Source organism: Cuculus canorus, chromosome 2, assembly GCF_017976375.1.
Source record: "Cuculus canorus isolate bCucCan1 chromosome 2, bCucCan1.pri, whole genome shotgun sequence".
Taxonomy (NCBI): Eukaryota; Metazoa; Chordata; class Aves; order Cuculiformes; family Cuculidae; genus Cuculus; species Cuculus canorus.
The window spans coordinates 29650843-29675157 of NC_071402.1; the positions used below are offsets into that span (position 1 = coordinate 29650843).

The following is a 24315-nucleotide window of genomic DNA, read 5'->3' on the forward strand; positions in this document are numbered from 1 at the left end:
TTTCCAGCACAAATCCAAAACATAGGCACACGCAACCTACAATGAAGGAAATCAACTCAATCTCCACCAAAACCAGCACATCGCTTTCTACCTGATTTTTTTCTTTAAATAATAGATTGTAAATTTAAAACCAAATCTTCCCTTCAAAGAAGATAGTTCATAAACAGGCTAGAAGGTCACACCTAGACCCTGCTTAATGACAGGAGGCGAACCTCAGACAGACCTGGAGGCGAACAAAAATCAGCAATAGAACTGTGTTTGGAAACTATTGGTAGGATAAATATGAGTAATTTGAAGAACAATGGATGTTCTATTTAAAGAATTGCAGTTGGATGATTTTGTAAGGTAATTTTCCAACTCACTAGGGGCAAAGGAAGTCTAATAATACAATATGTATTTATTTTTTTTAATCTATCTATTTATTTATTTATTTTGAAAAACAGCCCTAGGCAGACTTTATTTTGTGGGAAGTTCAAGAGAGAAAAAGATTAATAGTTTGTAAAGATCACTGCAGGGTTCTGCAAAGGACAATGAGGAAGAGAAGCCACCTTTAAGCAGGGGCAGCAAAATCTCTAGCCATGATCCACAACATATCCTGAAAACGCAGCCTGTTTTTCAGAATTTTTAACACATCAATGAATGAATAAACCAGAAGAAATGAGGTGGAACAGAAGTAAGCAGAAATTTAAGGCCAAAATGTAAGCTCCTCAAAAGTAAAAATGTGATGTTGTATGCTCCATAGGTACTTGCTGGAGTCAAAACGTTGGTCATACATTCTCACAATCTTCACTGTAATGTCACTCTTATGTATTTGGTATCTCTGTCTCTTCTGGGCTGCACATGGAGGGAGGAGGGGGAATGATTCCAAAGTATTTTCCAGAAATATTTCTGGAATTTACTGTTGAAGAGTCTCAGAGATAAAGCCGCTCAAAAAATGCTGGACTTCATATTATACTTAGTCTTGGCTGATGCTTCACAACTAGTAAGTATCTCTTTAATATTTTATCGGATTTTGGATAATAATTTGAGAGGCTTGAAAGATATTTTCAAAAACCTTATGATTATTTTCCTTGTGAAAGTGTTAATATGCACATACTGTGCTTGGTCTTATCATTGGTTAAAGCTGGAAGTATTTTACTGAAATATTCATTGGAAGTCCTCTATTTTTTTTTTCTCATTTTTTATGTCGAATTTAGTAATAAATACTCTCTGTGATTTATTGAGAAAATATTGTACATATCAAAAAGATTGGGATTTCATCTGTCAATAGTTTTGATTATGGAAAGATGCAGAGATACAGAATTTAAGACCTGTACTGGAGATAGGGTGGAGGTGATCTTCCCTGGTGATCAATTTGGCTATGTAAGCAAAAAAAAAAAGTGTTTAAAATCACGACTTGTACTGGTTACCTATTTATTCATGCAAGTACTTTTTTTTTTTTTTTAAAAAAAAGATTCTTTATATGAAAATAAGGAACAGCAGATTTTTCCCTTAAGAGAACAGGTTCTGTTATGTTCTGAACCCTCTGAGATTTTCCTCCCTTTTCTGAGTAGACATGTAGGTGGCACTGCTACAGTGGCATACAGAGATTTTAGTAGAGGAAGGCTGGAATCCCTTAAAGATTTCCAGAATTTTTTAGATTTTAGAGGTTTTCATGACAATAATACTCTTTTCAGCAGGCATATATCATTCAGCACATACCATTAGGTTTGAATAGATTGTAATCAGATAGAATGTGTAATCCATAGCAAGGTTTTAAAAGAGATTTTTTAAAATAGATGAGGAATCTGGATTCAAAATCTAAGGTATGGAGAGGGGAAATTTCAAGTCCTTTCTGTAAATTATCTTTATGACTGATTATACTCAGAAAATGTATATCTTAACTTAGCCTGCAGTCACCTCACTTTGGGTTCTAATCACTGGACTTCTGTTTGTTCAATTTAAGTCCCAGAATTGTCTTTCTATATACTGTGCATTAGACTATGGTTATCTTCAGACAGTTCGTTTAAAAGATTCCATGTTTGAAAACTATTGCTGTTATTTCTAGATCTCAAGTCACTACTGGAGTGCAGTTCCAGAACTTCAGAACTTGTAAGTTTTGATTTCTTGTAGGAGTAACCAACATACAGTAACTGCTGTTTCATTAACGATAGATTGTGGTGTTGGTGAACATAGCAACATTTGCTGCCAGCCTGAGCAGTGTTCAGAAATGCAATTCTATGTGTGCTTGAAAACCACTATTACATTTATATTTCTGATACATCCTTAATTTTCAGTAACCTTTCAAATTCAGACTTTCAGTGATGTGGTACATTCATTTGCTAATTCCCTTAATACACTTCAAATCACATAATCCAAATTACATGATTTACACACATTCATCTTTTTTAATAATTCCCTTATTATGATCTTTAACAATAGCTGATGTATTTTTATGAGATATCCATAGCTTTCCAATTACTCTTTTTCTGGCAGTATTGTAGTTCGTCCACTATTCTACTAAGTTACTTATGCAAAACAAAGAAATCCCTGCCAGTATTAAAGCCATAACCTTTATAATGAAGCCAATGCTATTATTAAGGTTTTTTGCTGCCCCATAAAACTGGAATGACTGGTTGGATTTCTTTATTATGTTCTCTACTTGCATTTTGAGAGTCCTGACTTCAGCTCTCAGACAATTTTTTAGAAGTCACTTCCGAACCTGTACTTGTATTATTTATTTCTCTCGCTGCCCTCTTCAAGATAGACTGTAAGTTCTTGATTCCTCAAGATTTCCTTCTCACTTTTAGTATTTCCTCCCAGCATTTACTGTAAAAGGAAAAAACTTTACTTTTCTTCTTGAGGTAGACTCCCATCGAGCAGTGCGGAGCATCTTGTTTTGCATGTATGGTTTGATCAGGCTATTAATTTCTCAAAAGATGTTTTTTGAAAAAAATATATTTCAATACTTTTGCTTCGCTCATACAGTCTAGAAGCAGAAAAAAATGTGTATGCTTTAGAAGTTTACACAGACGCTAGAAAAAGTGTTAAAGAAAATATTCTAGCTTATTTACTCTGCATGCTTCAGTAAGGGACATATGTCCCATTTTACTGTTTAGGAACATTGGGAAATGAGTAATTTCAAACAAATCAACCTTCTGAGGTCACAATGAATTGCCTCCAAAACTATGAGAAGAGTGCTTCTGTCCCTGAAGCCCTTGACTTGTTAAGGAACAATTATATTTTTTTTAATAATGATGTTATCCATGTGATATGAATATTCAATGATATTTGTACTTTTGCAGGTCATGAGTATCTTCTTTCTAAGCCTTGTTACTGATACACTTAATTGCACTGAACTCTTCTTCCTCAAAAGGTATGCAGCAATAGGAATATCCTGGAGCTATTCTAGGACAGCTTTACACAAAGAAAACTGTCTCTGGATCATGCTGAAGAGATATTCCCTTGTTGTCTGGATCTCTGATGTTTCAAGGAAAGAGGCAGAGCTTTCTTATATGTATCTAGGTCAGTAACTACACTTGTTTTCCCTAATGAGATTTGGTTTTCCAGTCTCTTTAACTCCTAGCACACATTGTATTAAAGGCTGCTGTTTCTTTTGAGCAGCAGCCGCCTTGATACTGGGGGTTACTTATTGCCTTAAAAGGCAACAAGAAGGTGGAAGTAATCATAGGCTGATCAAACTGTAGTGTAACAAGGCTCGATAGATGTCAACTTTATTTTTTAAGCCTGAAAGTGATCATGCCATCTATAAAGATGGACAAAGAAGATGAGAACAGCAAATCCATGATGAAAAGATGGCAAGTGGGACCTTACCAATAAGAGAAAACATAGTAGGAAGTGCAATAGATCAAAGAATGCTGATAGGGCAAAATACATGTTCAAAATGGAATTTCATAGAATTTTTCATCAGACATTATTGGTATACAAGATATTATTTCTCCAGTAAGACAAAGATACTTGAAAAACACACATCACATGGCACTTGTGGATAGAAAACCTGTAATAACTGCACTAGTTTAAGCCAAAACTGTTATGACCTCCTGCAACAGCCACCTGCATTCTACATTACAGCATTACATTTCATCTCTTATTTAACTCTTTGATAAATGCACATATTACTTTCTACAGCACTCTGCATACATGGAAACCTTGGACTGAACAAAAAAAATTGGGATCTGAGGGCAAGGAATCATAATACATTTGGCAATTACAGGTAAAGTTGTGACATGCCTCTTAAAAGGAGAGAGAAATCACTAGAATAGAAGGAATTATGTCTTTTCTCTCAAGTGTTCTTTTCAAAAGAAATGTTGAAATAAAACAAATCATCTGCTGATTTTTAAAAAAGGAAAATCTTCACAACATCTGGATGATACTTTGAAAAAAAAATTGCTTTTCACAGCATGTCAGAAAAAAAGTAGAAATGACTATTTCAGCTAAGTAAACTACAATATGTCATGGAAACATTTTACATGGAACTGATAGCCAAGCCATGGCAGAAGTCATTAATGGATCCGGAATATAATTTCAAGGCCATTTTATGTTGGTAGTATTCTTCACATTGTCATGAATGAGTCTGGGATTAATGCCTTGGAATTAACCACTTGGAAAGAGAATTTGTAATTCTATTTATGATAAATGTTGACTTTAACAACAGTTCCAAATATTCACAAATAACTGATATTTTCCTCAGCTGCCATTGTGCTCTGATTGCTACTGCTGACGGTACAAAAGATACCATAGAGCTCCACAAACAGGAGGCTGAAGAAAGCAAAGAAGTCCTTTCCCACTCGCTTATTTTTCCACCTTTGCTTTAACTTTCTGACTGCTCGTTTAGAGTTGCAACAAGGACATCCCACACCAGGCTCTGCACCCTGGGCATTGCTTTGCCATCTCCTCCTGTATACCACAGACACTTTCCTAAAATATGTCTGTCTGCCACACTGGCCATTACTGTCTCTTCTTTTGCATTTCTTCTGAGTCAAATTTACAGTGTTAGACTGAACCACCATTAAAGACCATTATCTTCATTCTTCTCATACACAGCCTTCCACACTATTCATAAATAAACAATAATAATGTGAATTCCTTAAAGTTGGTTTATAAGTAAGTAATTTTTTACAACATTGTCTTCAAGGGCAGCAGGCTGCCTTGACCCCTGTAACAGTGAGGTCTACAGCAAAGACCTCAGTGAAAAATGGATGCCTGCTACTAGCTTCATGAGAGGAAGCTTGAAGGGATGGCATTTCCAGAAGACATGAATGACTGCCTCTGCATGGAGAAGATCCAAATATGTGCTACAGCTTACTGTGAAGCTTATGATGATCACCCCCTGACGGACTGAAGCCCCAAAGCCTGTCAGTCTAAGAGTCAAACCATTTATTTCAGAAGAGCTTCACCAGCTGGGTTTACCGTTTTTTTTCAGTGTTTATAAGACTGCATTTTTTGTGATGGTTTTCCCTCACTTAGCTCTTAGGTCTGTGCAATGAAACAAGAATCCAGACCATCATCTGGATAACAACCTGAATTAAAGATAAAGCATGATATAGATCTGGGTGTGCAGGCACATGTATGCATGGAGATTGTGTGTATATGTGTAGGTAGGAACAAAGATACAGAAATAGCCTTAATCTGAATTTTATTTAGTGATGGAAGTTTCACAGTTTACTATAATATCTATTTTAAATTCTCATTATTTACAACCATGTATGGAATAAATAAGATACGTTAACTACGTAATATGACTTCCACTTTGACCTGATTCTAAAACAAGGGTACAATGAAAGTAAAATATTAAATCAGTTTTGAACTAAGAAGTCTCGTGTATGAGGCTGCAGCTGAAAAACTATATAGGGAACCTTTATCTCATTCATACAGACAGATGGGTAAACCCCTTTTTTGCATCTACTCCTCCAGCAACAGTTTGTTACCTGGGATGGAAATTGGAAATGGGGATTCCATATATTTTATGTTAGAAAGAGATTATCGTTTCTCTATTTTTTCAATCCTCCGCTTTAATATGATGTACTTTTAATTTAAGTACAAGATTAAGTAAGATGTCTCTATAACTTTCTTCATACATTAGAGAAAATAATTGGGTTAGGAAAGAAGTGCTTATAATACTGTTTAGAATGTAGCAAATCCAGAAGCAAAACTTCAATGAATAAGAAAAATCCACAAAGCTCACTTTTGTTTTATACCAGATATTAAGGTATTTTATTGAGAGATAGTGAGGAGACATACACCCCAAAGTTTTCCCTACATGTCTTGGAAATTATATACTAAATATCTTTTATTATTATTTGTTAAGGGCCAAGAAAAAGACCTTCAAGTTTGAAATAGCCTTTGAGTTATCTGAATAGGAGCAATATCAAAATTACTCAAATTGTTTTGTTTGTCTGTTAAGACTTTCGCAGTTGATAATTAGCTAAGAGGTACTAATGAAGCATCCATATACACAATACTGGTATGTAATATAATGTAGATAGCTTTATTGAGATAGTTTATTGATTAGTTGATTACAATCTTAAAACTAATGACAGTTTTAAACGAAAAAAATATTGCAACAGCCACTCTCTTTATTACAAATTTGATTCTAATTATGTTTCATTCCTCTTGGCAAATCACAGATTTTGCTTAGAGTCAGCAGGGGTGGAGGTGAAAGCAGGAGAAGGCAGGTTCTCGTCACAAAAACATTCTTAGAAGCATCTCATGTGGTTTTCATGAATGACTATGTCCCTACAACAAAAAAACTAACAACTCAGCTATCCAGTCACAAATGTTGTTATTGTACTCTATAAATAGGATTGAACAGGAGAGAATGCAAGAATGCAGCTGTCTGTGTAAAGAGCTCCCAGTTTACATAATAACAGTGATAATAATTAATAATTTAAAATGAATTAGATTAAATATAATCTGGCTGTATATAAATAATTTGCTTTCACTGCTCCTACAAGAACAAAATTTATGATAATTCATTTTATTTGAATGTGAAGCAGATGATTGATTTATTTTGCAGAGAATTTAGCAGAGATCTGTCCTGCAAACTTTCTACATGCAGAACATTCCTTTGTTTTGTTCAGGAAAAACTGAAAGAGACCTGTACAGATTAAGCTCTAAAGACCATGAGCTGGGGTCGGTGATAAAGCTGTATAGAATCTTTCAATTCTGAGCAGTAACAATGCTCATGACCAAATAAAGTCCAAACTTACCTTCTTTTGAATTGATATACCTCCCATCCTGCTCTCTCCTTGAAAGCACACAATGCTACATGGCATTTTTCTTAGAGCAATATCTTTTTTCCTCAGCCTCAGACATGCTCTCCATTTATAACTTGGCCTCTTACTAGATTTCCTCACAGTAAAACATATTTCATGACCTGACCCACAGCACTTCATTTTCACTTGCCTCATCACCCTTCCATAATGTTCTGGAGGAGACAAGGTTAGCACTGAAATTCCCCTTGCTGATGCCAATGCAATTTAAAAAGTCAAACAGGTGCTTGACTGGAAACTCATACATTTAGAAGTTGGTGAATTTTAGGGGCTGCGGTATCTTAAATACACAACAGCCAGACATGCATGCTTCCTTCACCCTCAGTTTCTGTGGTTTAAGAGAATGAGTTAATTCTGAGAGTTGTGGTGAAGGAAAATAAAATAACTGCCACTAAAGTTCTGGTATTGCAGGCTCTCTAAAGTGGACCACATAAAGAAGTCCACTGAACGAATGCTTGTCAACCCTATCAAGTCAAAGGCTATAGCTAGCCCGTCATTAAGCTTGAATAAAGGATGCTGGTCTGAACTTGTATTTGATCTCTATTTCTTTGTTGATACTATAAAGCAATCACTTACTGAGGGTTTCCATAGTAACAAGTGAGCAATTTTTTATTTTTTTTTTAAAGCTCTTTCATGCACTGAACATACACATACAGTGGGACAATTGCCAGGGAATGAAATTCCTGCTTTCCTGGTATTATTTAATCAGAGCAGGGCAAATGATTTTCAGTTAAACTGGAGATTTTTTCCCCTCCTTTGTAAGAACATCAAAAAAACTTTACAATTTACTTACATCTTTGGTTTCTGCGTTTGCTCTTGTACATAGTCATTCTGAAGAAATTCCACTTTCTAAGAAGTAATTGGCTTGAACACAGACAAAAGAGATGTGATCGTGCTTCTGCTTTGCAGTGAGACAGTTGCTCACTGACAGAAGGTAACCAGCAATCTCTCAGAGAAAGGCAGGGTAATACCATTCTCCTAAAATCCAGGGGAGACACTACTGGCTCTAACTATTTTCTCTGTTACAGAGCTCAGAGATGAAATGTATTTATTTTCATATTTTTTCCTATGTATTTGAAATTAGCTAATAAAATACAGAAAGTGTATAGAATCATGTAAACAAGGTGGTGTGATATGCTATTCAATAGTGTGATAGCAAGATTCCTCGAAAAAGCCCTGATACAACAAAAATTGCATAAATGACCTAAAAATTAATTAAACCTAACTTTTCATTGAGAGGTCTTAGAATTATCCATATGAGGAAATTGAAATGTTTTGGGCTAAGTTTTCAAACAAAATTACTGTTAAAAACAAATCAACACATGTTAGTGAAATCCTGAGCTCATTTATAGATTATTCAGGAAATAACATAAAAAATTCAGGTTTTTTTTCATTCCTTTGTATACTTCTGCATTATCTTTCAATGATTTAATCTGAGGAAAGTTACTTAAGTAACATTCTGCTGACTGTTCATTTTTATAACTACTTCATTGCCTGCTGATCTGTTGAATCACAAGGTCATGTGAAAAAAAGTGGCAGCATACTGCATACGTGTATGTCACTATTTCCAAGAATCCAGACATCTTCCTAAAGGCAGCAGGGGAAGAAGGAATAAATTCTTGTGGTGTGAGGAGATGAGAGGTATGATGACATTCAAGAAAGAAGATATCAGTGACATCTATGGAGCTGGAAAGCGGTGGAAATTGCAATTCATTCAGCGGTAAATCTGCCTTCAATAAAATTGTATGAAGGTATTTCTTAATGTTTTAAGAAATTCATGTTTTGAGATACCCTTCACATTTTCAGATGATGATCCCAGATACCACAAATACAGAAGTGTCAAAAGAATAGAGATAAAGGATACAGTAACATAAAAATAATAAGTATAGTGACTGATAACGTCTTGAAAACTAATAATAGTAGTCTTATTGCTGTTTAAAATGTATAGCTTGACAACAACTCTCTAGACTACCCAAGAACTCTAAAGCTAATATCTTTGGGTTACATTAAAAACAATTACCTTTGGTGCCTAAGAACCATTCATGTTTCAGAATGTAAAGAACTCCTTTTCAAAGACAGAAACAATTTGCAGCACCCATGTAAAAACATTGACCTACATTTATTTTCTTCATGAAAAAACTTAAAGACACTAAGACGAATGTCTCTCTCAAACTCCCTACCCTAAAATTATAATTTTCACATTTTGTTTATCCTTCTCAGTTTGTTTATATATATATATCTGTAATAAGCATTTTTAGATTTATACATAGTTTAATTTTTCTTTCAGTTGTTCAGTATTCATATATACTCACATTGGCACATCTCTAGCAACTGAAGTGAAATCTTTGTATTGGCTCTATTCATCTATTGTTCCTTCTCCGTCAAAATCTGACCACATGTTTTTTATTTGGATTTGTATCACCATACCTGAGGATAAAGTGTAGTCTGAAGAAAGTGAAAGGAATGGATAATTTTTTTCCATTTATTTAGTATTTCAACTACAGTTGTCTCAAAATGCCACTGTTGAAATAACATCATCTCAGTTGTGGAGGTCAGCAGAAAGGTAGGAAATTGCAAAGCACATCAACAGTGACAGGAATGAAAAAAAATGGCTGTGTTCTTGCTAAACATAGTGGCAGAAAAAATGTCTGTACTGTATAGAAAGCCCCTGCATGATATACACCAAAACACCATTATGCAGCTTACATCCATTAAAGTTAGTATTTTTTAAGTACTCTACGTGCATAGAGGATAATTCCCCAGTTTTCCTGTTTTACTTTTCCATGTTTATTTCCAGCTGAATCAGATCTGTAATCTGACTCAGACTACAGAGATCTGTGGTCTCCCTTTAGATTTTCCGCTTCGTGTAGCAATCCTTGCTCCTTTTTCCTGCTCTTTTCCTACTTCTAACTGAAGGCTCTGATCCATACATTAGTTTCAAATTTTCTTTCTTTCATTGACTTGGTAAAATGTTCTCAATATTTTTCCTCAGTCTACATTAGATCTTAAATATGGAACTCATTCCTTTTCCTTGTCAATAATGGCTCTTTTTTAGTTGATTTTTATCATGTGTTTAACCTAGTTATATATTACTAGCTCTCCGTATTATATTACATGTGGTACATGCAACAACATATATACTTTTCCATTGTTCTTTTATGCATTATTCTATCATGAGCATTTATATGTATGCAAATATATTGGTAATGGTATAACCAAAAAGTGTGAACTAAACTGAAATTTCATAGGATAGGAATTAATTTATTTTAAATCAATGCTCCTTGAAAATACAGTCTGTAAGGGTTTTACTTTGCATGACTTGCAGCTCTGATTTTCTCAGTACAGTGAAATGCATTTGCTAAAAGTAACATAAAAACCCTCTGTTTGGTAAATCATTCTGGGTCTGGTCATAAAAAATATTGCAGAAAATGTACTTGAATGTGCTGGCTAGCTTTAAGTGGGCACAGTAGCCTCCTGTTTCTCTGTGGTACTCTTCTCTGTTAGGGGAGTTTAAAATTCACTTCCACACTATTACAGATTTAAAAAAAAAAAAGTCAGAATCTTGCATATGGCTGGATAAATGCAGCAAGATTAGTGAGGTGGGAAGAAATGAAAGGAAACTATTAGCAACAAAAATCACCTAGTCACATTAGGCTTATTACTTTTCTAGAAAACCTCATCTTCTAAAATGATTACAGAAGTTTAAAATATTCTTGAAACAGTCTGTTGGAATGAATTTGATCAGTTTATTGCTGATGGCGTAAAGTAATTAATAATGTCTACTTCTTCACACCCCATAACACTTCTTGCCTTTCACTCCTTCCCACCCTATAGATCCTAATAAGGAGTTTTTCTCTGAACACTGTAATAAAGTAATCAAACTGTTTCCTGAGCAGCAGTAAAAAAAAAAATAAAATAGATATTTTACAAATATAAGTGCTGACTTGAATGTCACATATTACTCATCAATAAACACTCTGTCTGGGCTGTATCTTCAATTTTATTTTTAATGAGAAGATCTTAGTCAAAAAAAAGAAGGTGGAGGAGGCTTAAAGTATGTTCTGTCTCTCAGTGTTTAATTTGATGCACCCAAAGAGACTACTCAGATAATATCCTTCTAAAGATTCCACTATGGTTATTTTTATGATGTCAACTAAGAAAATACTGCATCTAAGAAGATAAATTATCTTTTTTCTTGAAATAAATTATATGTGTAGGGATCAACATTTAACCTCTTCCAAGTAATGAGCACTCTGGGATACAATTATTCTTGTACTAAAATCATGCACTTGACATGTGCAGCATTTATTGGTATAAAATTAGGACAATCGTCTGATAATACAGATTTTTAACATGTTGTTAAACATATTAGACAAATAAAATCCACTTTACCAAGAAATATTCATTAGCTATTAAGGCAGGTTTGTGATAACATATTCTGTTTATGGTGCAATGAGGACAGAACTTAAAATATTGACCAAATCATATCCCTGGCTAACACTGCTGCAGCACTGAACAAGCTGGGGTGAGCAGAATAACAAAGAGCAGACTTGTTCTTCTCATGCTTAAAACTATAATTTAGAATAAAGGAGTTTCATAAATGCTTTTCTAGAGACAACAAAACTGGCTTGATTCCTGAAGCGGACCAGAAATAAAGACCAATGAAAGAATCAAGGAAATGAAAAGGAATTGCATGGAAAAAGAAAATTATAAGATATATGACTGATTATTTTAAAATAACATCAAAGAGGACACTATTTGTTAGTACAGAATCCACAGCAGATTGTGTGGTTTAAAAAATTATGCAGGCTAAAGAGAAATAGTGTAGCATAATACTTTCAACCACCAGTATTTCCATTCCCTAAAGCCAATAAGACTGTCAAAATGTTTAAACAGTCTTCTTTTACTTCAGCCAGTTTTTACTCTGGCCAGGCATTCACATTCAGAAGAATATACAGCTTGCAAGATATCATGAGAACCTCAAGTATTCATTAAAAACTGTGTTAAAATGAAACTTGTTACATTCACAGCATTCCCATCATCTACTAATTTAGAAAAAAAAAAATTCAGAAAAAATGTGGTTTTTTTCTGGAGCTCCCTGATTTTTAGAAAACTACTTGGCTCTTTCTTGACTCTCTTATCATCTACATTTCTGCTGACCTGTTTTACTTTTCTTCAGCACTATCAGACAGTAAGGACACTTTACCACAAAAGATCGCATAGCAAGAGAAAGTCGCCAAGGAACTGGTCCTACTTTCACTACAGGAAGCTTTTTTCAATAAAGCATCTTCACTAGAATATCATTTATCTCATACTAGCATTTATCTTTAATCTTTAAGGAATTTATTGTCAAGCCCCCTTCATTCGACTAAGCGCTTTTTATTAGATGTGGCTATTATCATTAAGTAATAAGTTCGTAGAAATATGAAACAAAGCCTGCCATCTTCATTCTCAGGTAGGAGCCTATGGGTTTCCTCCCACCCCTATTCACAGCGTGTTCTCATTCCTCCAATAAGAGCATCAGAAAAGCATTTGGATATTTTTCTGTGAATAAAAGTTTTAAAGTTTACAGTGTCATTTCTTACAAGTGTAAGGTTGAAATCAACATCCACATGTCTGGAAGCAAAATATTTATCTATTAGTAAAGACAGAAATTGCAAAGAATCACAAAAAATTGGGAAACAAACACGCAACTAAGTAGAGGTGTTGCATAACAGTCCTGAAATACATGAAAGGCTGCGCAGGCTGTAACAAGAGAGATCAATTGTTTGGAAACTAACTTAGTTTTTTATAAGGGTAGCTACACATTGCTGAAGAAGTGCCAAAAACTGTGTCACTGGGGGCTTTAAAAATATGTCAGGTATCTCAGAGAAGCCTGTCTAGGAAGTGGATAGGTTCACATCTCATAGTTTCTTCCAAGCCTTACTTGTGATCCCATACGTCCAGATAAAATAGAAATCATACGGTCCAGCACTATCCAGGATTCAGTCTATGTTTGTTCTTCAGCCTGCCCAGTAGAGATGGAGCAGGCTAGGGGAACTATAACACAACGTGGGGAGAATTTACACCAACCAAAATGAAACATTTAATGCCCAGTATCTACTTCTAGGGAATCATGGAAGACCAACACTTGCCTTGAGTGGTTTCTCCAACCAGGAATTAATGAAATCACCTATGGTTGAACCATATTCTGACACTTTCCAACTACAGGAACTGGTCTGCTACCTCAGGCACCTATGAGGACACTTTATGAATGCCCTTCAGAATTGCACAGTGTCCTCAATTACAATTAGGTAATTTCCATGAGATTCAGAGAAGCTACAATACATGGATTACTGGAAGCCTGAATCTTCCACTTCACAATTCAGAACAATGATTGTATGCAAATAGCTGCTCCACAGCTTTCTCCCCAGACCCGAAGACTGACAAGGGCTTTAGACAGTTTTGATAATATACCAGAAATAATGCTTTTTGTTATTCACACTGTCTTACATAACCCTTGAGTGAAACTTGGATTATACTATCCTGTTCCCAGTTCCAGAAACAAATAATGCAGTTATGAATGTGGGATATCTCTTGCTTTTTTCAAAAAATGTACTGTGCACGGTAAGTATGGGTCTCTTTAGACTGATTCTGATAATGCAAAGATTTATCTTCCTCCATCTGAGGAACATTTAGTTATTGTTTTGAATCAGGTATAATGAGAGATTCATCTCTGAAATGTCTGAAAAAGCTGAATTTCAGGCTCAGAGTTAGGTATTCTAGATATGATAGCTTCTACAGTGAAAAAAGAAACCACTTTCCCTTCTGCTTTTGCAAGTAGAAAATGGTAAATCAATCTGAGATAAACACTCCATAAAATGCAAGTTTATTCCTCCTGCTTAGATGGGTTTCTTTCATAATACAAGTCAGTTCTTCACAATTTTGTTCTTGTCTAGTTCCCTTTTGGTCTCGAACAATTGAAATGTTTTGGTTTGCTTTTCCCAAGTCCTGGCTTCTTTTAATCACATCTTTTATATGATCTTAGCTAGATTTTATCTAGCCCTGGCAGGTTTTCATTTCTTCTACTATATGCTTTAGTTGCTAGTTTGACTGGGAGTCTTCATCATCTTTTACTTAATATTGATGAAGTTGCCATCATCCAGAAACAATACTTTTTAGGTATTTTCACACTATTTATAAACACTTGTTTAAAAATTGAGGCAGTATTAATAGATATTCTGTTTCAAAATTCTCTAATTTGGGGATGAAAACACAGTCCATTAAAAGGAAGTAGAAGGTTTGTGTCCCAAATCATTTTCCAAATATTAACAAAGATTCCACTAAAAAAATATATTTTCTTTAGGATTTGCATTAATACAATTCAGAATGCAAATTATGTATAAAGAGATGGTCTGCATTTTTCTGATCATTGATTTCTTAATTCAATTTATGAACCCTATTACTAGAAAAGGTTCTGTATATTTCCCCTTACACTAATCCTTCCAATTATTATAATCTTTAATGTTTTGCACAATACACTAAAACTACTGTTCACATATTATCCTAAATAAAGCACAAATAAAATCAGGTACATGGAAACATATTCATTTAATATAAAATTGTAGAAAAATGGCTATAAGATTTATGGTAACAATTTTTATCTGTGCTACTTAGTAGTACATTAAGAATTTAATTATTTTAGGTCATTATAACAATCCTAGTGAGTCCAGAATTAGCATTTCAAAATGTAATAGTTTTTATCCAGTTGGTAAATTTTTAATCCTAGTGGGAAAAGGTCAGGAAGTCATTAAGTGGTAGAGACTTTTTCTTCCTTGTCTTTAAATCTGAAATAAGTTGTGATGCTTGTAGCAGTTACCAGTTTCCACCACCTCAGATCTGGTAGATCTTATACGTTACTGCAAAAATAAACGGCTGACAAACACCAGATGTGGAGTAAAAGCAGCTTTGATGAATTAAAATAATATTTAGGTTTTTAATAGACTAGTGAGTGCTTGATTTTGGATTTAATGAAAATGTTCATGCATAGTATTTCTAGAGAAACAAAGGGCTGAATATGAGTGAGTTTTCATGAGAGATTTAGGACAGCTTTTTCTATCAATCTATCTTGATAATGCTTAAGTAACAAAATCAGTCCATTTCCATGTAGCAAGCTGTTTTTAATGGGGATTATTAATACACCCATCGTGTCATATTCTGCAAACAGATGATATTCATTTCAATTTGATAAGTGACATGCAATTCAGTATTGCCCTGTTTTTCTTTTCACATTCCTCTCAATTATCACACATGAGGCACTTCAGCATGCTGAATTTAATGGGACAAACCTTCAGAACAGAAGTCGTTCTTGCATAACCCGAGAACATCAGAAAAATCCACCTCAAATACATGAATCTTGATCATGCTTAAGGGCTCAGAAGTACTAGAACATCTCAAACAGGCTTTCCAGACCTAAACTTTTGAAGAAACCATTTAGTCTCATCCCTACTGCACCATGAGATCTTATTTTAAAGTTTCAATGTGTTTATTGAAACAGCTTTAACATACATTCAAAACACATTTTCAGTCCTTTGCTGTTGTGAAAGTTGGCTTACATTTTCTACAGAACAGAACAGGGAGAGCCTGAGAAAGAACCTCTTGTGAACAAATGAGGCACTTAAAATGTCAATTTAGGGCTCACAGCAATGCAAACTTATGATGTTTTATGGTACGGCCAATAGTAGCTGCTGCTTCAACTTTTCATTTCAGACTAATGCTTTTATAACAACAATAAAAAGTAGGCTGAAAATGTTCCACTTACTTTCCTCTTTGTATGGAATCTTTCTTTCTCAGTGTGTAGAACTCACCACAATTTTAGTCATAATCAATGAGTGTAATGGCTAGATTGAAAGGGAGAACAAGGCCTTGAACAGACACAAAAAAAAGAAGAAGATTGATTTTTGGAGTGATGGAAAAAGCTGTTTTACATCAATTCACCACCAGACCATGATAAGGGATATAACACTATCCGCATACATCCAAAACCATCCTTTGAATCACAGGGGTCTGCTCACTCTTTGGAAAATACAACTGTGACTCCAGCTTCACAGCTGCTCCTACTCTGGGTTCTTTTTTTTAGGACTTGTGGAAAAGATGTGTCTATGTGGGGTAGCAGGGTGGGGAAAGTGCTAAGAAGTATTTTTTACATTAAAATTAATAATGCATATGGGTTAATGTCATAATTATGACTGGAGAATGGGTGGGAAGGGAGCATCTTTTCCCCGATGTAAATGAGGCTGCATGCCTATGATGGGATTATGTATGTTTTGAGTCAATAGAATTTATAGGTTTAGCTTTTAGGATATGTCAGCTATACAGCAACTTCTCTAAACACTGCAATAAGATCAAAGACATCTCTGAATCAATGGTATCCTATATAGAATCAGGATTTTTTTTCTATGATTATAGCAAGTCATAACCTTTGGCTTTGTTTTAAGTTCAAATAAATTTTAATCAAGATGGGTAGACCACAATAGTTCTCTGTAGCATTTAACACCCAAAACTCTACTTTTTCAAAGAAGAGCTTCAAAAATGCTGTTTACCCATTTTGGAAAAATATTTTATCAAATATTTGAAACGCATTTTTGATTTAAAACAACTCTGGCTAATAGCTAGAAACCCAATATTTTAAATAAAATAATCATTGTTAATAACAAAGGGCATCCAAATAAACTTTTGCATCATACAGTCCTTCCAAATCAAATGCATTCTCTATTTAGAATCATAGAATTGTAGAATCATAGAATAGTTAGGGTTGGAAGGCACTTTAAAGATCAGCTAGTTCCAACCCCCTCTGCCATGGGCAGGGATATCCCACTAGATCAGGCTGCCCAAGGCGCTATCCAACATAGCCTTGAACACCTTCAGGGATGGAGCAGCCACAACTTCCCTTGGCAACCTGTTCCAATGTCTCACCACTTTCATGGTGAAGAAATTCTTTCTAATGTCCAGTCTAAATCTGGCCCTCTCCACTTTATATCTGTCCCCCCTCATCCTATCACCACAAGCCTTTATGAATAGCCCCTCTCCAGCTTTCCTGTAGGCCCTTTCAGGTACTGGAAGGTCGCTATGAGATCTCTGAGCCTTCTCCTCTCCAGGCTGAACAAGCCCAACTCTCTCAGCCTGTTGTTGTATGGAGGTGCTCCAGCCCTCCAAACATCTTTGTAGCCCTCCTCCAAACCCATTCCATCAGCTCCATATCCTTCTTACATTGAGGATTCCAAAACTGGACACAGTATTCCAGATGAGGTCTCACAAGAGAGGAATAGAGGGGCAGAATCACTTCCCTCGCCCTGCTGGCCACACTTCTTTTAATGCATCCCAGGATACGGTTGGCCCTCTGGGCTGCGAGTGCACATTGCCAGTTCGTGTCAAGCTTCTCATCAACCAGCACCCCCAAGTCCTTCTCTGCAGGGCAGCTCTCAATCACATCTTCCCCCAGCATGTTCTGGAAACGGGGATTGCCCTATCCATGTGCAGGACCTTACACTTGGCCTTAGGAATTTAAGAATGATTCAAACCCACAAGAAGTAAGAGGAACTTGGAAAGACTAGTCTTTTTAACTTTGAGATTTTACTACTAAATATATCAGATAATATTGTGAATTAACTGCTAAAAATGCACATAGCAACTCTTTTCACTGAGATACTGAAACCCAGAAAATGAATCCTGTTCTCAATGACTGGAAAAAATTGTAAAAAGATGTCAGTTCAGTAGAGGAGATAAAGAATATTTTCATCCCCTTGTGGACTTAGCAGGATAAATGATTTCTCATCAAGGTGAATAGTCAAGAGACTGTATGTGCAATTGTGAAACAAAGGTTTGCAAGATGCTTTATTAAACTCTAACCTAAAGTTGTAGGCACAGAAGATTTTAGGTATTGGGATTTCTATTTCCAGTTCTGTGGCACCTCGGAAAATTTAAACCTATTTCAGGATATAGGGTCCAGTGTGAAAAGAAAGGGTCTGGTGCAGAAAGAATCCTGTCAAGTGGATTTTTGATAATTTTTTTCACAGTTAAATGCCCCCCCCTGCAGAACTGCCACAAACTCCACAAGGTTCTGACAGCAGCAGAACATGTGAAGATAATTTTTAAAGAGATTAACATTTTTAAAGAGGCTGGCAAGACACAGGTCTAATGAGCAGACCTCATTCAGACAAACAGATGTTAGTGAAATTATCTTTCAAATGTTAATAGAAGAATTTCTTCTGGATAACAAATTACTAACCTTTAAAACACCTGACTTTGGAGAAGGGGAAAAAGGATTAAGTTTCTTTTAAATTATCATACAGAAAACATACAGTGAGTTTCAAGAATGAAATATTTTTATGAATGGTTCAAGATGAAAAAAATCATCAAATTTTTAGCCATTGTAAAATAAACATTATTATATGATTTATTTCCCTGCATTCATAGATGACTGAGTTCCATGATATGGAAGGTTCTATGTTATGCACCATAAATTTAGGAAAATCATCAAAATTATTTTAATTTAAATTAACTGAACATTTGGCTCACAATACTTAATTTTCCAGTTCAGTGAACTTAATAGAATAATCTTTCAAAAGGATAAATTTGAACTGCAAATGGTAGCTCTGGCTAAACATATGACTAATCACACTATTTCACTGCCCAATCTTTTCTTTTTTGGTAAATGCACATTATTGGAAGTAGTCTTGAAAGTTTCAGTGGAGACAATATTTCCAAGAATGGATGAGTTGGTATATACAACAGCCCTTCACAAAACTAGGTGAACACCTTTACATGAAGAAGTTTTTAGATGTTCCCTCTGTACCTGCATGTATGAAATGATGTACCCTTAAACCATGATCTAGGATCAGTCTTGAGTTACTAGCAAATATAGAGCATCCCATGGTAAGTAAAAGAAAATAGGAAGGGAGAATGAAATTGTCATAAGGAAAAATAGAGCTTTAAGAGTTTCTTTCTTAATACAGACTTTTTTTGAAAAATTAAAGATCATTAATAAAAGGAGTTTTGGCATTTCAAAATAAATGACACCTATTGAAACGTCATCAACATAGTTTATTATATATTGAGATTGCTCCATTCCACCTAGACAAAAATGTCATTGCATTTTAATGCATCACTTCTCTGGAAATCTCAGCAGCATTTAATTATAATCCAATTAAAAAATATAGCAATTTAAAACACATATATGAATTTGTCTACAAAAGCACCATAAAAAGCAAAAAACTCCCAACCACTTGAACAGTTAATCTCTCCCAGTAAATGCTACTTAGTTTAAAGACATTGAGACTTTATTAATTTAAGAATTATTTTTTTTTTGTTAGCAATGTTACTTGTATCAGACAAATGTCAAACTGGATGATAGATAGCAAAAAATATGCATATCCCAAGCCATGAACGCTCTTCCAGACTTGATTCTACATGTAATTTGGTCCCAATCTGTAAAAAAAAATGGAAGACACAGAGAGGTAACCTATGCTAAGTTCAGAACATTCTATACTTTGTCTAAGTTATCTGTATGATAACTTACACAAAGAATCTAATAGAACATAGGTGGAATAGGACCACCTAATCTTTTCTTTTAAAGTGATCTACATGGATGAATGAGCAAACTCCTCTATTCAAAGGGCTGTAAGATTGAAAAGGTGATTCACCATTTATATGAAAAATGGAAATGTATTTGAAATGGAGATATGAATTGCAAATTTAAGATGGTCTAAATCAAAATTTATTCGTGACCAAAATGATAATGCTCATTCCTTAAATTTTATGTTCTTTCTATTGACAGATTGCAGACCATTACAGAGACTTATCACCATGGTATTCATAATTTCCTACTGAGATTAGCAATTAATTGCACTCCAGTGAGCCTCCAAATCTAGAATACAAGATATTTGTACTCTGAACATGCAAATGAAACCTAAGTTAAGTCAACCAAAAAAAAAATTTAAGGGTGACAGGTGATTTCCCTCCAAATCATAGGCAATAAGCCATTGGCTATGGATCATTGACTTGCCAGTGAAGACTGAGGCAAAAACGTTGTCAAGTACCTCAGTCTTCTCCATATCCTGGGTAACCAGGTCTCCCGTTTCCTTCTGGAGAGGGCCCACATTCTCCCTAGTCTTCCTTTTATCACTGACATAGCTATAGAAGCTTTTCTTGTTGTCCTTGATCTCCTTGGTGAGATTTAATTCAAACTCAGCTTTAGCTTTTAACCTGATCCCTGGCTGCTTGGACAATTTCTCTGTATTCCTCCCAGGCTACCTACCCTTGTTTCCACCCTCTGTAGGCTTCCTTTTTCTGTTTAAGTTTTTCCAGTTGTTCTTTGTTTGATCATATAGGCCTCATGGAGTTTTTGCCTGACTTTCTCTTTGTTGGGATGTATTGCTCCTGAGCTTGGAGGAGATGCTGCTTGAATATTAACAAGCTTTCTTGGGCTACTGTCTCCTCCAGGGATTTATCCCACAGTACCCTACCAAACAGTTTGCTGAAGAGGCTAAAATCTGCTCTCTTGAAGTCTAGGGCAGTGAGTCTGCTGTGTACCCTTCTTACTGTTCTAAGGCCTTTTACCTTTTTCTAGACATTATGATAAATTATGTTCATTCTTCTGCAAGTTGAGAATGCTCTTCAACCTTAAAAACAAAGAAATTTCTTGTTTATTTACTTTAAGCTGTCATTTCTATCTGTTATACCAATTTACCAGAATGGGTAAGATAGATGGGACAACTTCTGGTCAGTAAGTGAGCTTATTTTTTTCCCAATTTTGACACTTAACTATCATTTGGATTCATATATATTCTTTCATTGCTTATTTCCCAGGTCAGTTTCAAAATCATCTTTTTTTCCTTGCTTATTTCTATTAAAAATAAAAATTAATGCATAATACCACGTTGTCAGGTTTTATATCACAGAAAGTTTGTCTTATGTAACTTTAAGTATCTGTCTTGCAGCTGCTAGTTCACCAGCAAACTTGGCCTTGGTTTTCTTTTTTATTTTGCTTTTTCTTTTTTCTTTCACTAAATTTTTGCAAATCTATTACTTTTCTTATGCATGTCATGGTTTTATTATTGCAGTTGTCATAAGAATTTTCTAATTATTATCTTTTACGTACTATTATTCTGTTACTGTTTGCCAGATTTTTTTTCTCCTTTCTTGCCTATGAATTTTGGCTGGGAAACACTTTTTATACTCAAATGTGTAAAACTTGAATATCTTGTGATATTTTTCCTTGGTTTTCTACTACTACTTCTCATTAAATTACTCCAAGTTGGGAAATACGCATGGAATGGGATTCCTATGCGTATATTTAATATCCATAAATAATCAAATAGAAAAGCATGCTTGAGAAAACTCTACATAACAGTAGTCTAAAGTATCAGTTATTAACATTTAAGCATGAGATCCTATGGAGAATCAGAGAAATAATGTGAGTGCAAGGGGAAATTGTTGAACATGGTGACCCAGAGAGAAAGGCAGTAACACTGATCACATTCTGGAGAATATAAAATGAACCAGAACACCTATTTTTGTTGTCAGAATTTTAGTCCTGTTTTGCCAAAATCATCTGATCCAAGGCATTTGTTCTTCAACAATTCAGATCAACAGGGTGTACCGCTTAGAGAGAGCTTATTTCAGTTAATTATAGCTCACTGCTGCACATATAACTACTCAAATAAATGTGGTATTTTCCCTTTAGTGCCTTCCTACATTTTATTTTCTTTTGCTTATCCTCTCTGAGCCCCTGAAGGTGCAAGGACACCCAGCTTCTGTGAGTCAAATGACCCAGAGATTCTAGCCATTATGCAAAGTGCAGGATCAGACCTGAGCTTGAGGTTGCTCAAGGAAATGACAAATACTCAGCATCTCAGCAACTGTCTCCAAGAAAATCAACCTGGCTTTCAGCTGGTTATGCAGATACCCAAGCCAGACTGTCTAAAGCTCTCCCTCTGACACTTGCGTGGCTCTGTCAAACAACAGTCAGTCTTTCCTTCAATGTTTCTTCCCGATTTCCCTTCCTTCCTCCTCATCAAATGCCTTGCTTTATATTAAAAGAAAATGACATCTTGGCCTGTTTTGGAAACAGTGTGACCAGCAGCACCAGGGAAGTGATTGTGCCCCTGTATTTGGCATTACTGAGGCCACACCTCGAATACTGTGTTCAGTTTTGGGCCTCACACTACAAGAAAGACACTGATGTGCTGAAGTATGTCCAGAGGACAACAAAGCTGGTGAAAGGGCTGAAGAATAAACCGCATGAGAGTCAGCTGAGGGAACTGGGGTTGTTTAGCTTGGGCAAAAGGATGCTGAGGGGACACCTTATCACTGTCTGTAACTACCTGAAAGGAGGTTGTAGTGGAGTGGGTGTTAGTCTCTTCTCCCAAGTGACAGGCAATAGGATGAGAAGAAATGGCCTCAAGCAGCAGCAGGAGAGGTTCAGATTAGACATCAGGAAACATTTCTTCACTGAAAGGGTTATCAGGCACTGGAACTTGCTGCTCAAGGAGGTGCCGAGATACTATTTCTGGAGGTGTTTAAAAGACGGGTAGATGAGGTGATCAGAGATATGATTTAGTAGCGGACAGGTATGTTTGAACTTGGTGAACTCAAAGGTCTTTTCCAACTAAATGATTCTATGATTCTGTGAAAGGAAATGTCTTTTTTTCCCAAACAGTACACAAAACGTGACAAAATGAAGTTCGGCTTTGCAGCCTGCCTGAATTTCACTGATAGGAAAGAGTTCATGAAACTGCATCAGTGATACACGAGTGATGGGACAGACCCAGTCTCACAAGGGTTTACAATACAAGGCAGAGAGAATGACCTTCAGCTATAAGAACTCATTGCTCTAAAGAAGAACTTAAAAAGTACAAAAACTTCAAACTCAAATCTTCATTCTCCCTCTGAGGACAACCTCAGTTTCACAGCTGGGTCTCCAGTGCCACCTTCTGACATAGGCTTCCATTGCAACTCCCAAAAGTAAAAAGTTCCTCTAGAAGCAAGTTCCTCTGAGCTTTGTGCCTGTGGTGGCAGTTGTAATCTGAAATTTCTTGTCAGAATTATAACTATGATTAATTCTTCTCGCCTTTTAAAATTTTATGCTATTCTTTGCGGCATGTAGGGGTTTTCAGTAGAGCTACTTTTTTTCTATTGCCATTATACATAACAAATAAAGATGTTCAGAGGATTCTGATGCTTCTTAGTGCATTTAAATAAGCAAAGCCCCAAGTTACTATATGAAAATCTCGGAGTTATATTATAAAGTAAAGTAGACACGGGTTTATAGTAGGGAAAAAGTAATTCTCTGCAGTAGTCAGCTGCAGATTCATTATTACCAGGTTGACAGATTTGAATGAATATGCTCAAATTATGCCCCAGGGTAGTAATTTGACATTACAATTGTTTTCTCTGATACCCTGGGTCTGACTTGAGATATTTGCCTATCTGAAAGCCCTTTAGCCCAAGGAAGATCTTGGCTTTAAGCACACTACAGTTTAAGAGGTGGCATCTTAAGGTGGCACCTGAAAATGGGAAGCTTTAAAATGCGAACATTGCATTTTACAGTATGAAGAAACTGACAGCACGTACTGGAAAAAAGACATTCAGAAAGCAGTTGTCTGGCAAGTATTAGGACAAAACCAGGAAAGATTATTTTTTCAAAAAATTTTTTTTTGTTCAAAAGCTGAGGCAACTCACCAGTTTTACACAGATCCAGTAAAGTAAGATTTCAATGCAATCTTTTCAGAGAAGTACCAAGAAACAGACAACTCTTTCTCCTCTTCCCATCTCATAGAGAGTACAGGCAAAATTTGCATTATTAATCCCTTTTGCATGTCTTTTTTTTTAGAAGTTTTAGCTGAAAAAATGTGTTAGAAGCAGTAAAATAAGAACATGTGATAGAAACAGTTAAATGTAGGGGGAAAAAAAAAAGACTATTGGAGTAGGGAATTTCAGACAACTGTGAGCCAGTAATAACAGTGGGAGATACTTACATTTGCTCAGATTTACAGCTTATATGAGA

At 35.4% G+C, this 24315-nt stretch overlaps 1 protein-coding gene across 6 annotated transcripts in view; it reads right to left on the bottom strand.

Annotated features, from left to right (window-relative positions):
* The window catches only part of RALYL (RALY RNA binding protein like), a 390766-nt gene that overhangs the window by 104776 nt on the left and 261675 nt on the right, over window positions 1-24315 (bottom strand). The window contains exon 1 of one of the 6 annotated variants that reach the window (XM_054059540.1): window positions 8065-8212. The exons of the other annotated variants lie outside the window; for them this stretch is intronic. Within the exon in view, the coding sequence (XP_053915515.1) occupies window positions 8065-8101 (37 nt within the window). The 5' untranslated portion in view covers window positions 8102-8212. Of the gene's footprint in view, window positions 1-8064; window positions 8213-24315 lie in introns of those variants that run through there. 6 annotated transcript variants of the gene reach the window in all.